The sequence below is a fragment of the Pituophis catenifer genome, unplaced genomic scaffold (genome assembly GCF_029215685.1).
Source record: "Pituophis catenifer annectens isolate HBS135680 unplaced genomic scaffold, rPitCat1.0.hap2 SCAF_4, whole genome shotgun sequence".
Taxonomy (NCBI): domain Eukaryota; kingdom Metazoa; phylum Chordata; class Lepidosauria; order Squamata; family Colubridae; genus Pituophis; species Pituophis catenifer.
Window position 1 is genome coordinate 128,294,992 of NW_027256884.1, and position 17,546 is coordinate 128,312,537.

Consider the following 17,546-nt stretch of genomic DNA (forward strand, 5'->3'; position numbering starts at 1 on the left):
CTTTGCACACCCGTCGCAACATCCGTATGGTCACGGGATCGAAATTTAGACAGGCAGCTGTCTCACGTTTACGACAGTTGCGGTGCCCTGGGATCAATTTTTGCGACGGTTTGACAAAGCAAAGTCAACAGATAAAACCAAATCCACATAGCAACCACGTTGCTAACTTAACAACTGCAGCGATTCCCTTAACAACCGTCACCAGAAAGGTCGTGGAATGGGGCAAAACTCGCTTAACAAACGTCTCAGTTAGCAACATAAATTTTGGGCTCAATTGTTGTCGTACGTCGAGGACTACCTATATATTCCTGGATGGAAAACGCTCAAATTTGAATCATGACCATAGATCTGCAGTGGTTGTTAAGTGCATGGCCGGTGGTAAATCTCTTTTTTCACTAATTTCCAGCAGTCACTAAACGAATGGTTGTAAATCAAAGACTACCTGTATTAGGTGAGCCGCGGTGGCGCAGTGGTTAGAGTGCAGTACTGCAGGCTTCTTCTGCTGATCACCGGCTGCCAGCAGTTTGGCAGTTCGAATGTCACCAGGCTCAAAAGTTGACTCAGCCTTCCGTCCTTCCGAGGTCGTAAAATGAGGACCCGGATTGTTGGGGGCAAGAGGCAAGAGGCTGACTCTGTAAACCGCTTAGAGAGGGCTATAAAAGCATACTGTGAAGCGGTATATAAGTCTAAGGGCTATTGCCCTTCCTTCCTTTTCTCCTTCCCCCTCTCCTCTTGCCTTCCTCCTCCTTCCTCTTCTACCTCCTTTCTTCCTTCATCCTTCTCCACTTCTTTTCCCTTCATCTTTTCCCCCTTCCTCCTCCTCCCCTCCCTCCCTTCCTTCCCTTTCCCCTTCTCCTTCCTCTTCCTTCCCCACTTCCTCCTCCTGTTGGTGTGGTGGCACAGTGGTTAGAATGTAGTACTGCAGGCCAACTCTGCCCACTGCCAGCAGTTCGATCCTGACCGGCTCAAGGTTGACTCAGCCTTCTGTCCTTCCGAGGTCGGTAAAACAAGGACCCAGATTGTTGGGGGCAAGAGGCTGACTCTGTAAACCACTTAAAGAGGGCTGTTAAAGCACTATGAAGCGGTATATAACTCTAAGGGCTATTGCCCTTCCTTCCTTTTCTCCTTCCCCCTCTCCTCTTGCCTTCCTCCTCCTTCCTTTTCCACTTCCTCTCTTCCTTCCTCCTTCTCCACTTCCTTTCTTTTCCCTTCATCCTCTTTTTCCCCCTTCCTCCTTCTCCCTTCTGTTCCTTCCCTTTCCCTTTCCCCTTCTCCTTCCTCTTCCTTCCCTACTTCCTCCTCCTGTTGGTGTGGTGGCACAATAATTAGAATGCAGTACTGCAGGCTGACTCTGCCCACTGCCAGCAGTTCGATCCTGACCGGTTCAAGGTTGACTCAACCTTCCGTCCTTCCGAGGTCGATAAAACGAGGGACCCAGATTGTTGGGGGCAAAAGGCTGATTTTGTAAACCGCTTAGAGATGGCTATAAAAGCACTGTGAAGCTCTGTAAGTTTCATATAAGTCTCAGTGTTATAAGTCTTAAATGCTATTGCTATTCAGGTCTGCCCTGTTTGAGCACCGTCCTGGAAACCCAACAGAATAGAAGAATAGAACAGAATTTTTTATTGGCCAAGTGTGATTGGACACACAAGGAATTTGTCTTGGTGCATATACTCTCGGTGTACATAAAAGAAAAGATACGTTCAACAGGAAAACGATCCTATCCTACTATTGTCCAAAGTGTCTCCTTGTTCTCTTCCAGGTAATCATCGTGACAACCTCACCCAGTTCCACGTTCGTCCCCAACATCCTCTCCAAATCCCACAACTACGCGGCCGTCACCAAACTCGTCCCGACGTCGGTGATAGCGTCCACCACCCAGAAGCAACCCGTGGTCATCACGGCTTCCCAGTCCTCCCTGGTTAACAACAGCCCCAGCCCCACCACAACTAGCCTCACCGCCGGGAGCTGTTCCACGCCTTCTTCCACGCCCAGCACCGTGGCGGTGACCACCGTGGTATCCTCCACGCCGTCCGTGGTCATGTCGACGGTGGCGCAGGGTAAGAGAGAGGCTGGCCGATTTGAGGAAGAAGGGAAAGTCCTATAGCAGCGATGGCGTCCCAGAGGTGGCACGCAGAGGCTTTTCTGCTGGCACGCGCGCCGTCGTCCCAGGTTAGATCTCGGTGGCATTTCTTCCGTGAGCTTCGGTTTCCCTGCAAACGACGAAACAGAAGGTCGCGAAAGAAAAAGATCTTACCTCTTGCCGCGTTGCCGGAGTTGGGATGCCCCGCCTCCCGCTCACCAGCTGGTCTTCGGGTCCGTGCTGCGCATACACGCATGTTCGTGCAGATCCGTGAATGCACACATCTGTGAATGTGCACATTTGCGTGCGCACATTGATGCACACGCATGTTTGCGCACACGCATGTTTGCACATGCACATTCGCTCATGCGCAAGTTCGCTCATGCGCATGTTAGCGCGCTACACCTTCCATGCAGTTTGGGCACTCTGTCTAAAAGTTTCGCCATCACTGTCCTATAGCTTAACGACAAGAGAATAATTTTTTTAGTTTTGTTTTTGTTTTTAGTTTATTGTCATTGCACCTTGTACAACGAAATTAAATGCCATCTTCGGTGTACATTATAACTATAAAAATAAAAACACAAACATACATCCTTTACATTCCATATAATTGAAATTGAAAACCCAATATTGCATTAATATTGCACTATACAGTAGAATTCAATATAGTTACTTCTCTGGAATAGAAGCTCTTTTTCAGCTTGTTTGTCCTTGTTTTTATTATCCTGTACCGTCTGCCAGATGGTAATAGTTCAAAAAAAGGACCTACTTGGCAAAGCCCCACGGAGTCCAGAATCAAACAGAGATGCCAACTGGGAACAGAATTAACAATGTTGCTTTCCTGCAAAGGGCCCACGTGCCTTTGCTCTTCTTTTAAGCCTTCTGGGAGGGACCAATCATCTCCAGGCCTTATTCCCGAGTCGTCCCTTTTGCTTTAGCTGCTCCGCTGCCGAGTCGGACAGTGAGGAGGCTGGGGAGGAACATGGGCCAGTCTTGGAGTCTGGGGAAGGCCCGGACGAGGGCTCTGTGTCGGAGGCAGAGATGGGGCCAGGGCCATCTGGGAGTTTTCCATGGACTCCAGAGCCTCCAGAGTCGGATATCAGAGAGGCAGAGAAACAGGAGGAGCCTGTTCCTAGTGCACGCATGCGCAGAGCTGCCAGAAGGCCAGAACAGCTAAAACAAAAGGGACGACTCGGAAGTAAGGCCTGGAGATGATTGGCCCCTCCCATAAGGCTTAAAAGAGGAACAAAGGCACGTGGGCTCTTTGCAGGAAAGCAACGTTGTTAACTCTGTTCCCAGTCGGCATCTCTGTTTGATTCTGGACTCCGTGGGGCTTTGCCAAGTCAGTGTTTGGCAGCGTGTCAAGGGAGATAAAGGTTGGTGATTATCCCGAAGGACTTCTCCCAAAGGACTTTTTTGCAACGAATTGGGACTCAGCTGTGAGTGAGCGTAATTCACAGCTGTTGCAATAAAAGAAGTTTTTGGGACTACTCGTCTGTTTTAAGGACTCGGGAAGCCTAGGTCACAACAAGTATTCCAGGTGTGGCTTTTCCTAAGGCTTTATAAAGCGGCACTAATCCCTTCGTGTGATTTTGATCCTGTGCCCCTCTTTAAACAACCAAGGACCGTCGTTCGCTTTCTCGGTTGCTGAAATCGAGAAAGGCACCAATCCTGCCATCCTGTCTTCCAGGCGTGTGCACCTCAGCGATCAAGGTGGCCGCAGCCCGGCTACCGTCTCCGAAAAGCCTGGTGGGAACGCCCGGCCAGATCCTCACCCAGTTTCCCAAGCAGCAGCTGACCTCGGTTTCACCGGCTGCCCCGGCACCGTCCCAGCCAGCCGCAGCACCCCAGCAGTCTCCTCTGCCCCCCAACATTAAGCCCACCATCCAGATCAAGCAAGAATCAGGTATTGTAAAACAGGGAATGTATCGTCCCGGCGATGGGGGACTGGGGGGGGAGGGGCGGGGGATAGAGGGAGTCCTCGACTTACGGCGACACTTGAGCTCCAAATTTCCATTGCTAAGCCAAGGCGGTTGTTAAGTGAGGGCTTTGTCCCGTCGTACGACCTTTCCTGCCAGAGCGGTTAAGGGAATCACCGCACTTGGGAAGTTAGGAACCCGGTTGTTAAGGGAATCCGGCTTTCCCCCGTTTGGCTTTGCTTGTCGGAAGGTCGCAAAAGGGGATCACGTGACCCCCCCCCCCCCCAGGGACACTGCGACCGTCATAAGTACAGGCCAGCTGCCAAGCGCCAGAATTTTGATCGGGTGACTCTGGGGATGCTGCAACGGTCGTAAGTGTGGGAAAACGGTCAGTTGCAACTTTGAATGTTCACTAAACAAAGGGTTGTAAGTCGAGGACTATCTGTACTTTTAACTATCTATGAATGTTAACATTTCGTCAATCTGCTTTAGGATCCTAACTGTGTTCTTAAACTTTCTCTAATTTTCTGTCCTCCCTCCCTCCCTTCCTTCCTCTCTCCCTTCTTCCCTTCCTTTCTTCTTCTCTCCTTCCCTCCCTTCCTCCCTCTCTTCTTCCCTGCTTTCCTTCCTCCTTTCATCCCTCCACCTTTCCTCCCTCACCCTCCCACCACTCCCCTTTCTTCCTCCCTCCCTCCCTCCCTCTCTTTCTTCCTTCCTCCCTCCCTCCCTTCCTTCCTTCCTTCCTCCCTTCCTTCCTCCCTTCCTTCCTTCCTCCCTTCCTCCCCCCCTCCCTTTCTTCCTTCCTCCCTTCCCTCCCTCCCTCCCTCCCTTCCCTCCTTCCCTCCCTCCCTTCCTTCCTCCCTCCCTCCCTCCCTTCCTTCCTTCCTCCCTCCCTCCCTCCCTTCCTTTCTTCCTTCCTCCCGCCTCCCTTTCTTCCTTCCTCCCTCCCTCCCTCCTTTCTTCCTTCCTTCCCTTCTTCCTCCCTCCCTTCCTCCCTCCCTTCCTTTCTTCCTCCCTCCCTCCCTCCCTTCCTTTCTTCCTTCCTCTCTCCCTTCCTTCCTCCCTCCCTCCTTCTTTTCTTCCTTTCTTCCTTCCTCTCTCCCTTCCTTCCTCCCTCCCTCCTTCTTTTCTTCCTTTCTTCCTTCCTCCCTCCCTTCCTTCCTTTCTTCCTTCTTACCTTCCTCCCTCCCTCCCTCCCTTCCTTCCTTCCTTTCTTCCTCTCTCCCTTCCTTCCTCCCTCCCTCCCTTCCTCCTTCTTTTCTTTCTTCCTTCCTTCCTTCCTTCCTCCCTCCCTTCCTTTCTTCCTTCTTACCTCCCTCCCTCCCTCCCTCCCTCCCTCCCTCCCTCCCTCCCTTCCTTCCTTCCTTCCCTTATTCCTCTCTCCCTCCCTCCCTTCCTTCCTTTGCCTTGCCACTCTTGTTCACCATCTCCTCCCCAGGTGTCAAAATCATCACCCAGCAGGTGCAGCCCAGCAAAATCCTCCCCAAACCCGTCACGGCGACCCTGCCCAGCAGCAGCAATTCTCCCATCATGGTGGTGAGCAGCAACGGGACCATCATGACCACCAAGCTGGTCACGGCTCCTGCCGGTGAGTCCATCTGTCCATCCCGGCCACTTTCCATGGCAGGCGGAAGGGAGGAGACAGGGCGGGGGGGGGAAACAAGCGAGCGCTCCTATCGAAGGCGGTCCCTTCCGCCAGGAGGGCATCGGGGCTGGTAGTGCCCACCTGCCAACTCACGAACTGATCTTCACGGGGCAGAGCAAGCGATATATGTTTCTATGTCTTTATTTTATTTTCTTTTATTTTTATTAAAAAACGGACCGGTTACAGGTAGTCCTTGATTTACGGGGCTGCAATTGGGACCACGGTTTCCATAGCTGAGCACGGCGGTTGTTAAAGCGAGCCGTGCCCAATTTTGCAACCTTTTTTTTTTTTTTTGCCAAGGTTGTTAAGCGAATCATTGCCGTCGTTAAGCGAATCCAGATCGTCCCATTGACTTTGCTGGTCCGAAGCCGGCTGGGAAGGTTGCGAATGGGAGATCGCATGACCTTGGAATGCAGCTACTATTGTAAACTCATCGCAGTTGCCAAGTGCCCAAATTTGATCAGAATATGTCCATGGGGATGCTGCCATGGTTATAAGTGCATGGCCAACTTCAGTGCCATTGTATATTTTGAACGGTCACTAAATGAGTGACTGTAAGTTCAGGACTGCCTGTAGCCTGGGATGTTTGCAACCTCTTTTCAGAGACTGAAAATAGGAGCCTCATTGGAGATGAATATACAAAGCTCTAACTCACCGCCTCCTGGTGATTGGCCCAAAGTCACCCAGCCGAATTTCATGCCTAAGGCGGGACTAGAACTCACCGTCTCCTGGTGATTGGCCCAAAGTCTCCCAGCCGGATTTCATGCCTAAGGCGGGACTAGAACTCACCCCTCTCCCAGTAACTAGAATGGTGCCTTAACCACTGGATCAAACTGGAAAATTATGAAAGTTGTCTTCTGCAGCCCACGCCTGACGAAAAACCTGCCACCTCTCCATAGTTGCGACTAGCTGAGGAATTCTGGGAGTTGAAGTCCACAAGTCTTAAAGTTGCCAAGTCGTGAGTTCCCCTGGGCTACCTGAATTGCTTAGGTTGGAAAAGAAAACACATCATTTGCAAGTTTTAGCCACTCCCTTCTCCTCCTGGTCTTCCCACGTGACATGCAAATCAGACCATAAACGGATATCTTACTCTGTTGTTTTTTTCTCTCCCCTTAAACCAGGGACTCAAGCGACTTACACCCGTCCAACCGTGAGCCCTTCCATAGGGGCACGGATGACGGGTACGCCAGGTGCAGCCACCTACGTGAAAACCACGAGCGGTAGCATCATCACGGTGGTCCCCAAATCACTCGCCACACTGGGAGGCAAGATTATCAGCAGCAACCTTGTTTCTGGTAGGTAATCCCATGTCACTATTTAACTGGAAACCAGTCAAGGGGGGAAAAAAAACCCTGAAATTGAATAGAATAGAGTAGGAGTTGGAGTAGGAGTAGGAATAGAATTTTTTATTGGCCAAGTGTGATTTCACACACTGTCAGGTTTCGAGGTCGTCTCAAATAAATTGCATTTCAAACAAAGTCTTTGAAGAAAAACTCCCATTTATTAAGCACGACATTCTAACTCCGACTCATTCGCAGCCAACACTGACTTCCAGACCCAAAACCCTCCCTTTCCATTCCCCACTCCCCTGCACTCATTGGCCATCTTCCAAGTCACTCTACCCATAATCTACTGCTCCAGCTCAAAGGAATTTCCCCCCTCCCATCCCATCTCCTAGGGGATATTATCTCCAGGGAAAATAAGTAGGTGAAAAGTCAAATGTCCCTTTCCAGACGCCTCCGCTTCTCCTTCTTATGTCAGCACTAGAGTAAATGCAGCTTGAAGTGCTGACACACACAAGGAATTTGTCTTTAGAGCATGCGCTCTCAGTGTACCAGTACCTCTGCTAAATCCTAAAGAATTGTCACATGACCATCAAACCACGCCCACAAAATAAGCCACGCCCACAGAACCGGTAGTAAAAAAATTTAGAACCCAGCCTTAATATGCACCACGCACGCCAAAAGGAGGCATGGGGTAAGTACAACATTGCGGGGGGTGTGTGATGAGCTGTGGCACAATTTTTTTTTACTTTTAAAAGCATTTTTTTTACAACTTATTCAGCCGAATTGGGGAGGCAAATCAATAGAAAAAGCATAGCAATCAAAGTATTGAAGCGGGCAAGGGATGACGGATAGATGATTTTTCTTTTTTTTTAATAGTTCTGCTTTGCTTTTCCTTCTTTCTTTCTTTTAAAGCGTAGCATTAAAATATCGAAGCGGGCTATAGACGATGGATGGACAACCCTTCTATTTGTTGTTCTGATTTGCTCTCCCTTCTCTCTCTCTCTCTCTCTCTCTCTCTCTCTCTCTTCTCCCCCTTTTTTTTCCTTTTAGGTGGATGACATGATTAGAAGTTAGGATAGACAGAAATAGTTTCTTAACAAAACGTGATATGATTAACAGCGATAGAAACAGGAGGGGGAATATGAGTGTATACCCTTCATAATAATAAAAGTAATAACAAGATACAACTTGGAATAATTGAATGATGATGGATTGTAATCTAATATAAATGTGTATTATTGCTAGAAATACATGAGTTGGTTGAATGTAACAATTATGATTTAATTTCATTGGTTCTATTTGTGTTAGAATGTGTGACATCAAGTTGCCACACTGTTCACGCATTGATTTGATATATTTTTTTATTAAAAAAAAAGAAAGAAAAAGAAACTTCCCGCCGTAAGTTTCCCACGTAAATGACCCTGTCTGTAAATTAACCTATTTTATTTTCACTTTTCTTTTAAGGTAACTCCTTGATGAAGACTTATTTTCAGCAAAAAGGTACTCAACTGTGCTCTAAAATGGGGGTCTCCAACCTTAGCAACTTTACGACTTGTGAACTTCAACTCCCAGAATTCCTCAGCCAGCGAAACTTCGCTGGCTGAGGAATTCTGGGAGTTGAAGTCCACAAGTCGTAAAGTTGCTAAGGTAGGAGACCCCCTGCTCTAATTAAACCATTTGATTTCTTTCCGAGGGTCTTGGGGCATTTCACCTCCTCGGTACAGGTGATCCTTGATCTTACAGCACCTCGTTTAGTGACCGTCCAAAGTGGCCACGGCGCCGAGAAGCGACTTGTAACCGTTTCTACGACCGTTGTAGAACGGTCCCCACAGTCGCGTGATCAAAATTCAAACGCTTGGCTTACTGATCCCTACTTATGACGGTCGTAGAGCCCCGGGGAGGGGGGGTGTCATGTGATCCCCTTTGACGGCCTCCTGACAAGCAAAAGTGTCAACGGGGGCACCCGATTCGTTTAACAACCGCGTTACTAATTGAGACAAGCACGGTGATTCGCTTAACAGCGCATGTGGCAAGGAAGGTCGTAAAACGGGGCAAAATTCCCCGTTAACAAAGGTTTCACTTAGCCACACAAAGTTTGGGCTCACTGGTGGTTGTAAGGCGAGAACTACCTGTACTATTACGTATTACATTCATTGGCTGCCCTTCTTACCCCAATGTAATTATGGTTTACAGTATTAAAAAGATGGAATTTTACAACCCCTAGACATAGTAGGAACGAAATAGTAAAAAGATAAATACACAAGACCAATAGCACTTAGACTTATCGGTATATACAGCTTCACAGTGCTTTTGCAGCTCTCTGTAAGCTGTTTACAAAGTCAGCCTGTTGCCCCCAACAATCCGGATCCTCGTTTTACCGACCTCGGAAGGACAGAAGGCTGAGTCAACTTTGAGCCTGTCAGGATCGAACTCCTGGCAGTGGGCAGTTAGCCTGCAATACTGCATTCTAACTACTGTGCCACCGTGGCTCCCTTCCTTTCTTCCTTCCTTCCTTCCTTCCTTCCTTCCTTCCTTCCTTCCTTCCTTCCTTCTCTCTCTCTCTCTCTCTCTCTCTCTCTTCCTCCCTCCCTCTCTCTCTCTCTAAGTGGTTTACAATGTCAGCCTGTTGCCCCCAACAATCTAGGTCCTTGTTTTACCGACCTTGGAAGGACGGAAAGCTGAGTCAACCTTGAGCCAGTCAGGATCGAACTCCTGGCAGTGGGCAGTTAGCCTGCAATACTGCATTCTAACTACTGTGCCACCATGGCTCCCTTCCTTCCTTCCTTCCTTCCTTCCTTCCTTCCTTCCTTCCTTCCTTCCTTCCTTCTTTCTTTCTTTCTTTCTTTCTCTCTTTCTTTCTCTCTCTCTCTCTCTCTCTCTCTCTCTCTCTCTTTCTCTTCCTCCCTCCCTCCCTCTCTCTGTAAGTGGTTTACAGTGTCAGCCTGTTGCCCCCAACAATCTGGGTCCTTGTTTTACCGACCTTGGAAGGACGGAAGGCTGAGTCAACCTAGAGCCAATCAGGATCAAACTCCTGGCAGTGGACAGTTAAGCCTGCAATACTGCATTCTAACCACTGCACCACCATGCCACCAAAAGGAGGAAGTGGGGAAGGAAGAGGGAGAAGTGGAAGAGGAAGGAGAAGGAGAAAGGGAAGGAAGAAAGGAAAGAAGAAATAGCAATAATACTTAGACTTATATACCACTTCATAGTCCTTTCCAGCCCTCTGTAAGTGGTTTACAGAGTCAGCATATTTGCCCCCAAAAATCTGGGTCCTCATTTTACCGACCTCTGAAGGACGGAAGGCTGAGTCCACCTTGAGCCGGTCAGGATCGAACCCCTGGCAGCCAGCAGAGTTAGCCTGCAATACTGTACTCTTAACCACTGTGCCACCAGGGCTCCTACACAGCCACGTTTTCTAGGGCGAAAGCAAGGGGGTCCTTAGGCAGTTTGGATCTCCCCCTTGCACTGGATTCTGGGGAAGGGGTTCGGGGGAGGGGTGTCTCATTGATGGGTTTCCCCATCCCCACATTAAGGAAAGAATACGGTGTAGTCAGGGTATTTACCTGTGATTGCCCCTCTACAGGCGGTCCTCGATTTATGGCCATTCTTTTAAGGGACCCTTCGAAGTTACAACGGCACTAAACGAAGTGACGAAGGGCGACTTTCCGACGAGCCAAAATCAAATGGGAGGGAAGCCGGATTCGCTTAACAACCGTGTCGCTAACTCAACCGCCCTGCCGATTCGCTTAACGGTGGCAAGACAAGGTTGTTAAAAAAAAACGGGGCAAAATTCACTCCGCAACCGTCTTGTCAGGATTCCAAGCAGTGCTCCCGACTAGTTCGACTAGTTCGCTTAGCAACGGAAATTTAGGGCTCCCGTTATGGTCGTAAGTCGAGGGCTCCCTGTCACGTGCCCAGGACGAAACCGTGAGCCGTGGCTCCTCCTTTATCTTGTGCCTGTTCACCACCCTGAGTCCTTCGGGAGTAGGGCGGTATACAAATTTAATAAAACTAAAAACTAAACTAAACTAAACTCCTTCAAATCCGTGGCCTTTGCTGTTTTCCTTCCTCTCAAGGAACAACCACCAAGATCACCACGATCCCGGTGACGTCGAAGCCCAACGTTATCGTCGTGCAGAAAACGGCGGGAAAAGGCACCACCATTCAAGGACTTCCGGGTAAAAATGTGGTCACGACGTTGCTGAATGCGGGGGTAAGTCCACATCCTCCCGAAAACAGCAACACCAACATCTGGTGGCCCCTCAAAGGACCTTGTGTGTCCAGGGGGATCTTCACTGGCCTTGTTTACAGCAGTGGCCAAAATTGTGGAAACCTTCTGGGAAAAGTGTATTTTTGAGGTTTGATGGCTAATAACACCACTGTCAGACTGCGATGCTATCTCAAAATTAAATGAATTTCCAAACTGCCAATCTTTAAGGAAATCTTTCTTTAATTGAGAACAGCCACCGGATCATGACTCCGCGCGGACAAGACTGACCTTTTGCCCCCCAATCCCTCCCTTTCCGATCCCCAAATCTCTGCTTCTCATTGGCTGTCTTCCAAGTCATTCTTCAGACTTCTTTTCCTCGTCATTTCCCAGGAATATGCCCCCTCCCCTCATTTCCACGACAACCGGACTTCAAAGGGATTTAGCAGGCAAAAGTTTCAGAGTTTATCTCTCGCTCTCCTCTCTATGCCAGCGTTGAAATGCTGACAACCACTTTTTTTGGGGGGGAGTTTCAAGATAATCCTATTCCACTGCTGGAATAGCCCAGACCTTAACCCAATGGAAAATCTATGGAGCCGACTAAAGAAACTGGTTAGTCAGAAGCGACTCAGCAATAAAACCCAGTTAATAGAAGCCATCATTCAATCTTCGTTGCACGTTAGAACAGCTGCAGAACTCAAAGACTTGGTTCACTCCATGGGAAGATTTTGTAAGGCCATAATTCATGCTAAAGGTTCCCCAACTAAGTATTAACTGATATGGGGATCATTTTTGCATATCTCATTTTTTCTATGGTGATAATTTTCGTATATCTCATTTTTTCTATGGTGATAATTTTCGTATCTCTCGTTTTTTCTATGGTAATAATTTTCGTATCTCTTTTTTCTATGGGAATAATTTTTGTATCATTATTTCTATGGTGATAATTTTCGTGTATCTCATTTTTTCTATGGTGAACATTTTTGTATATCTCATTTTTTCTATGGTGATAATTTTCGTATATCTCATTTCTATGGTGATAATTTTCATATTAGGCTTTTTTTCTGAAGGTCTGTTTTGGAGGCTTTCAGAAGCAGGGAAAAGTTGTTTCTGAAACAGAGTTTCAGAAGTTTCAGAGGCAGAAAAAAAATCAAGGCACAGAGCTCACAACCAAGGAACCTGTTGCTAAAATTCACCTCTGAGAACAGCTGATTAGGGGTATTCCGGGAGGCCGATCTACCTGCCAATCAGTTTTTCTCTTATTTTCCTCCCCAAAAACTAAGGTGTCTCTTATACTCCGAAAAATACGGTAAATTATTAATGTATCTTAAATAGAAAACTATCTTCAGACCAATTTTTACTCCAAAAGCATTTTATTAAAATAAATTTGATAAAAGTAAAAATAAATCCGATTTACATTTTTTTTAAAAAATCTGTTTTTTAAAAAAAATTTTAAACAAATAACGTCGATTTTTATCCACCCTGATTCCCTGGAGTTTTGCAGAACAAAAATCCCGTAGGACATTTAATTGTTGCTGTCGTTTCCAGGGAGAGAAAACGATCCAGGCCGTTCCAGCCGGTGCCAAACCAGCCATCATCACTGCCACCCGGCCCATTACCAAAATGATCGTCACGCAGCCGAAAGGAATTGGCTCCGGTGTCCAGCCGGCGACCAAAATTATCCCCACCAAAATTGTATACGGACAGCAAGGGAAAACTCAGGTAAACCTGTTATTTATTATTAGTCCGTGGATGAGAAAAGAGGTCAACATCAAGGGTGGGCCATTAATTTTCCCAAGGGGTCACATGAAAAATATGAAGAACGGTGTTGTGGCCCACCAGCAGCCAGCAGAGCTGGCAGGAGATTCGGACAGTGAGGAGGTTGGGGAGGAACCTGGGCCAGTCCTGGAGTCTGGGGAAGGCTCTGATGAGGGCTCTGCATCCGAGGCAGAGAGGGAGCCAGGGCCGTCTGACAGTTATCAGCTGCCTTCAGAGTCGGACATCAGTGAGGCAGACAAACAGCTGGAGCCTGTTCCCAGTGTGTGCATGTGCAGAGTTGCCAGACGAAGGGAACCGCTAAAGAACAAGGGTCGACTTGGGAGTAAGGCCATAGGTGGACGATGAATGGCCCCTCCCAGAGAGATTGGTGGCAAACCCCTGTTGTAAGCAGGGAACTGCTAATGGAGCACAGCTTCTGGTGGCCCTTTCTCCCCCCATCCTACTTTCCCCCCCCCTCACTGGCTGTGGGAAAGATGTCCGTGTGGGTCCTGACCCCAGAAGCCAGAACACTTTGCTTCCCTTGTAGGTCCTCATCAAACCCAAGCCGGTGACCTTCCAGGCCACGGTGGTCAGCGAGCAGGCGAGGCAGCTGGTGACGGAGACCCTCCAACAGGCCTCTCGCGTGGTGGAAACCAGCAACGCTTTCCTTCCAGAGGTGAAGGAAGAACCCCTGGTGTACACCGACAGCAGTTCCTCTTCGGTAGAGTCCATCCAAAGTTCCCAAGGTGAACGGCGTAGAGATTTGACTCGGGGAATCTCCTGGGGTTGGTATTTGCTGGAGAAGTCCTTTTAGATCTCCTCGGAGCATTTGTGAAAGTCCTAGCCCGAGGATCTCCAAGCTTGGCCATTTTTAAGACTTGTGGACTTCAACTCCCAGAATTCTCACGGTCGGCTGAGGAATTCTGGGAGTCGAAGTCCACAAGTCTTAAAATGGCTGCGCTGACTCTAAAATGACTCTAGTTCAGGGGTGCCAAACTTGATTTCATTGAGTTTGACCTCGGGACCAGGGTGGGCATGGTTAGCTCAACATCACTCAGGTGGGGGGGGGGGGGCGAGCTGAGAAGAATGGAAGAATAGACTGGAAGAGGAGAGGAGAGGAGAAGAGAAGAGAAGAGAAGAGAAGAGAAGAGAAGAGAAGAGAAGATGGAATGAGAGGGAAAAGAACAGAAAAAGAGAAGAGATGGAATGGAGTGAGAAGACGAGCAGGGCAGAACAGAACAGAATCTCTGCTGGACTAGCATCCTTGATAACAAATTTGGCTTCCTCCCATGTCCATATGTTAACATGAAGCATGGCCAGCCACAAGCATAACAGGAGGACATGGCCGTGGAGACACCATAAAGGACCTTCTCGTGAAGAGAGAAGTCGACTTAGGTTGATCCATCTCTTCCTTTTGTCTCAGATTCCCAGCCCGTGGTCCACGTCATTGCTTCCCGGAGCCAGGATTGGTCGGAACACGAAATCTCTGTGGATTCCAGCCCCACCATCATCTATCAAGATGTCTCTGGCGAAGCTCAGTCGGCGACGTCGACCATTAAAGCCTTGTTGGAGCTCCAGCAGACGACAGGTGAATATCTGCAAAAAACACTCAAGTTTTCCCCCAGTTGTCTTGCGGAAACTCTTTGGAATTTGTGTTATTTCTAAGAGCCGGAAGTTTTCAGGCAGACCTGGTTGGATTCGCGATGCCACTTCCCATTATTTTCTCGTTAGGATTTCTGGCGAGCCAGTGAGCTTCAGTGTTAACTCTAGAAGGTTGGGCAGATGCCTTCAAGTTAACCAGTTGCATGGGAACAATGGCAGGACAAGGAGATATCTTCAACCTTCCACTTTTGGGTAACCTACTGCGTTTCTCCCAAAATAAGACTGGGTCTTATATCAATTTTTGCTCCAAAAGACGCATTATAGCTTATTTTCTGGTTAGGTCTTATTTTGGAGGAAATATAGGAGCCTGGATAGCTCAGCAGACTAATGCATTGTAATTTAACTCCAGCTGTCTGCAATTAGTAAGTTTGAATCTCGCTAGGCTCAAGGTTGACTCAGCCTTCCATCCTTTCTAAGGTAGGTAAATTGAGGACCCAGTTTGTGGGGGGCAATAAGCTGACTTTGTATAAATATACAAAAGGATGAAGGCTATTGCTTAACGCATTGTAAGCCGCCCTGAGTCTCCGGAGAAGGGCGGCATATAAATCCAATTAATATATATATAGAGCTTGCTAGGTGTTAGAAAAGAAAAAAGCCCAGAACCGAGTAGATGAGATTCTACTGAGCTGGAGCTACAAAAAAAAAACCTTGGCTACGTAGGGAAAACCTGGCTAGAAGAAAAACACACACACACACACATACACATAATATACATATACATATACATATACATATACATATACATATACATATACATATACATATACATATACATATACATATACATATACATATACATATACATATACATATACATGCATATTCTTTCTAGCCAGGTTTTACCTACGTAAGCTAAGATGTTCTACAGCCCTGGTTCTGTGAAATCTCATTCACAGAACCAGGGCTGTAGAACATCTTAGTTTACGTAGGTAAAACCTGGCTAGAAAGAATATGCACATAAAAGCCTACGAAAAAGAAAAAGCCATATATATATTATATATGTATATATATATATATAGTACTAAACACCTGTCTGCTGACGATCTTACCTGGGGCTTATTTTTGGGGTAGGGCAGTGGTGAAATCCAAATTTTTTTTTTACTACTGGTTCTGTGGGCGTGGCTTGGTGGGCATGGTGTGGCTTGGTGGGCGTGGCTTGGGTGTGGCAGGGGAAGGATAGTGCAAAATCCCCATTCCCTCCCCACTCCTGGGGGAAGGATATTGCAAAATCTCCACTCCCACCCCACTCTGGGACCAGCCAGAGGTGGTATTTGCCGGTTCTCTGAACTACTCAAAATTTCCGCTACCGGTTCTCCAGAACCTGCTGGATTTCACCCCTGGGGTAGGGCTTATATTATGAGCATCCTGAAAAATCACGCTAAGGCTTATTTCCAGTCGGGTCTTATTTTCGGGGAAACAGGGTAGAAGCATCAAGTTGTCCACTAGAAACCCAAGACTGGACTAAGAGGAGCTACAACAGGGCTAGTCTTATATTCCCAGTGCCCCAAACTTATCAGGGAATCATCTGATGGCTTTTCTGAACTGATTGTTGGCTGCCCAGTTGGGTTGGAGGACTTCTTCCAGCCTGGTGGTTTGAAGAATCCTTGAAACAAAATAAGACAGGCGTGTCTTTATTGCGTGGTGTCCCCCCCAAAAAAACTCCAAGACGGCAGATCACAACGGTACAATCTGCACGCGGCCCGTGTTTAAGATGGCGTCGTGGCCGCCATCTTGACTTTGTGGAACATACCTTGGGGACAACAACTGTAGACAATCAAACAACCCCACCCCCAGGCCTGTTACTTCACCCCCTTCGTTTTTGCCCCAACAGTCAAAGAGAAGTTGGAAACGAAGCCTCGGCAGGCCACCATCGACCTCAGCCAAATGGCCGTCCCGATCCAGATGACCCAGGAGAAGCAGCATTCTCCCGAAAGTCCGTCAATTGCCGTGGTTGAGTCAGAGCTTGTGGCAGAATACATCACCACTGGTGAGCCCTGATCTGTCCCCGTCCACACACACACACACAAACACAGCCAGCCGAGGGTTAAGGAAGCACTTGGCACACACCCAGGTCTTTATCTCCAACTTGGCAGCGATATACACACCGTCTGCCAAGTGCTTTATTTCCACGGAAACAGAAAGATAATATACTCAGCGTACAAGAGTCCAACAGAAATAATATTCCTCTCAGCAGTTTCGGACGATGCTCTAGTGACTATCCAAGGTTTATTTTTGTTTGTCACAGGGATCACTGGCCACCACCCTCTATTATATAGTCTCTGGGGTGTAGTCCAGTGACTCCGTTCTAATCCCTAGCACGCCTCCTGAGCTGCTGCAATCGTTTATCATGCCTTCGGAGGCGTGCGTCCAGGAATGATGTCTCTCCTTCGCTCTCATCCGAGACACCTGTCTCCCTGTTAATCTCCTCTCCCTCGGCCGGCACCTGAGACAGTGCAAGAGGGGAGGGGCCTGGAGAGGGAGGCCTGGCTGACTCCTCTTCCTCATGCTCGGAGCTTTCTTCCTCGGATGGGACAGGCTCAGAGGGCGGGGCCACAACAAGCCCCTGCAGGAGACGGGCGCGCGAGAAGACACCCCCCCCGGCCAGGTGGTTTTCAAGTGGTCTGTCTGCATGCAAAGAGGAAAGAAGGAGATCTACTCACCTGGATCTATTTACCTGTCCCGTTTGGCACCTGGTATCAGAATTTCAGAGGTTTGAGACGGGGTTGAGAAGGCATTCCAAACAGAATAAAGGTTTCTGAAGGTCCCCTTTGCCATTTTAAGGACAGATAGATTTTTTTTTTCTATTTGATCTGCTGTCAGATCCAAAAGTTGACTAGCAGACCGACTACCAAACCGTCAGAAGGCGGTCTGATAGCACCTTCCTTAAAAAAAATAAACTGTATGGAAAATAATGTGGAGGTGTACCACAAATATGGTGGTACATTTCACTCTAAGTCCGTTTTTTCATATATCTCTTAACAAACTG

At 48.0% G+C, this 17,546-nt stretch overlaps 2 protein-coding genes across 2 annotated transcripts in view; one reads left to right on the top strand and one right to left on the bottom strand.

The window, feature by feature from the left end:
• Window positions 1-17,546, bottom strand: part of WNT11 (Wnt family member 11) — a 530,657-nt gene that overhangs the window by 158,429 nt on the left and 354,682 nt on the right. The window lies entirely within an intron of this gene.
• The window catches only part of EMSY (EMSY transcriptional repressor, BRCA2 interacting), a 42,305-nt gene that overhangs the window by 9,141 nt on the left and 15,618 nt on the right, over window positions 1-17,546 (top strand). Inside the window, exons 7-16 of the mRNA XM_070942992.1 lie at window positions 1,763-2,060; window positions 3,774-3,989; window positions 5,441-5,590; window positions 6,769-6,942; window positions 8,398-8,433; window positions 11,010-11,146; window positions 12,689-12,862; window positions 13,446-13,644; window positions 14,322-14,486; window positions 16,392-16,547. Coding sequence (XP_070799093.1) covers window positions 1,763-2,060; window positions 3,774-3,989; window positions 5,441-5,590; window positions 6,769-6,942; window positions 8,398-8,433; window positions 11,010-11,146; window positions 12,689-12,862; window positions 13,446-13,644; window positions 14,322-14,486; window positions 16,392-16,547 — 1,705 coding nt within the window. The remainder of the gene's footprint in view (window positions 1-1,762; window positions 2,061-3,773; window positions 3,990-5,440; window positions 5,591-6,768; window positions 6,943-8,397; window positions 8,434-11,009; window positions 11,147-12,688; window positions 12,863-13,445; window positions 13,645-14,321; window positions 14,487-16,391; window positions 16,548-17,546) is intronic.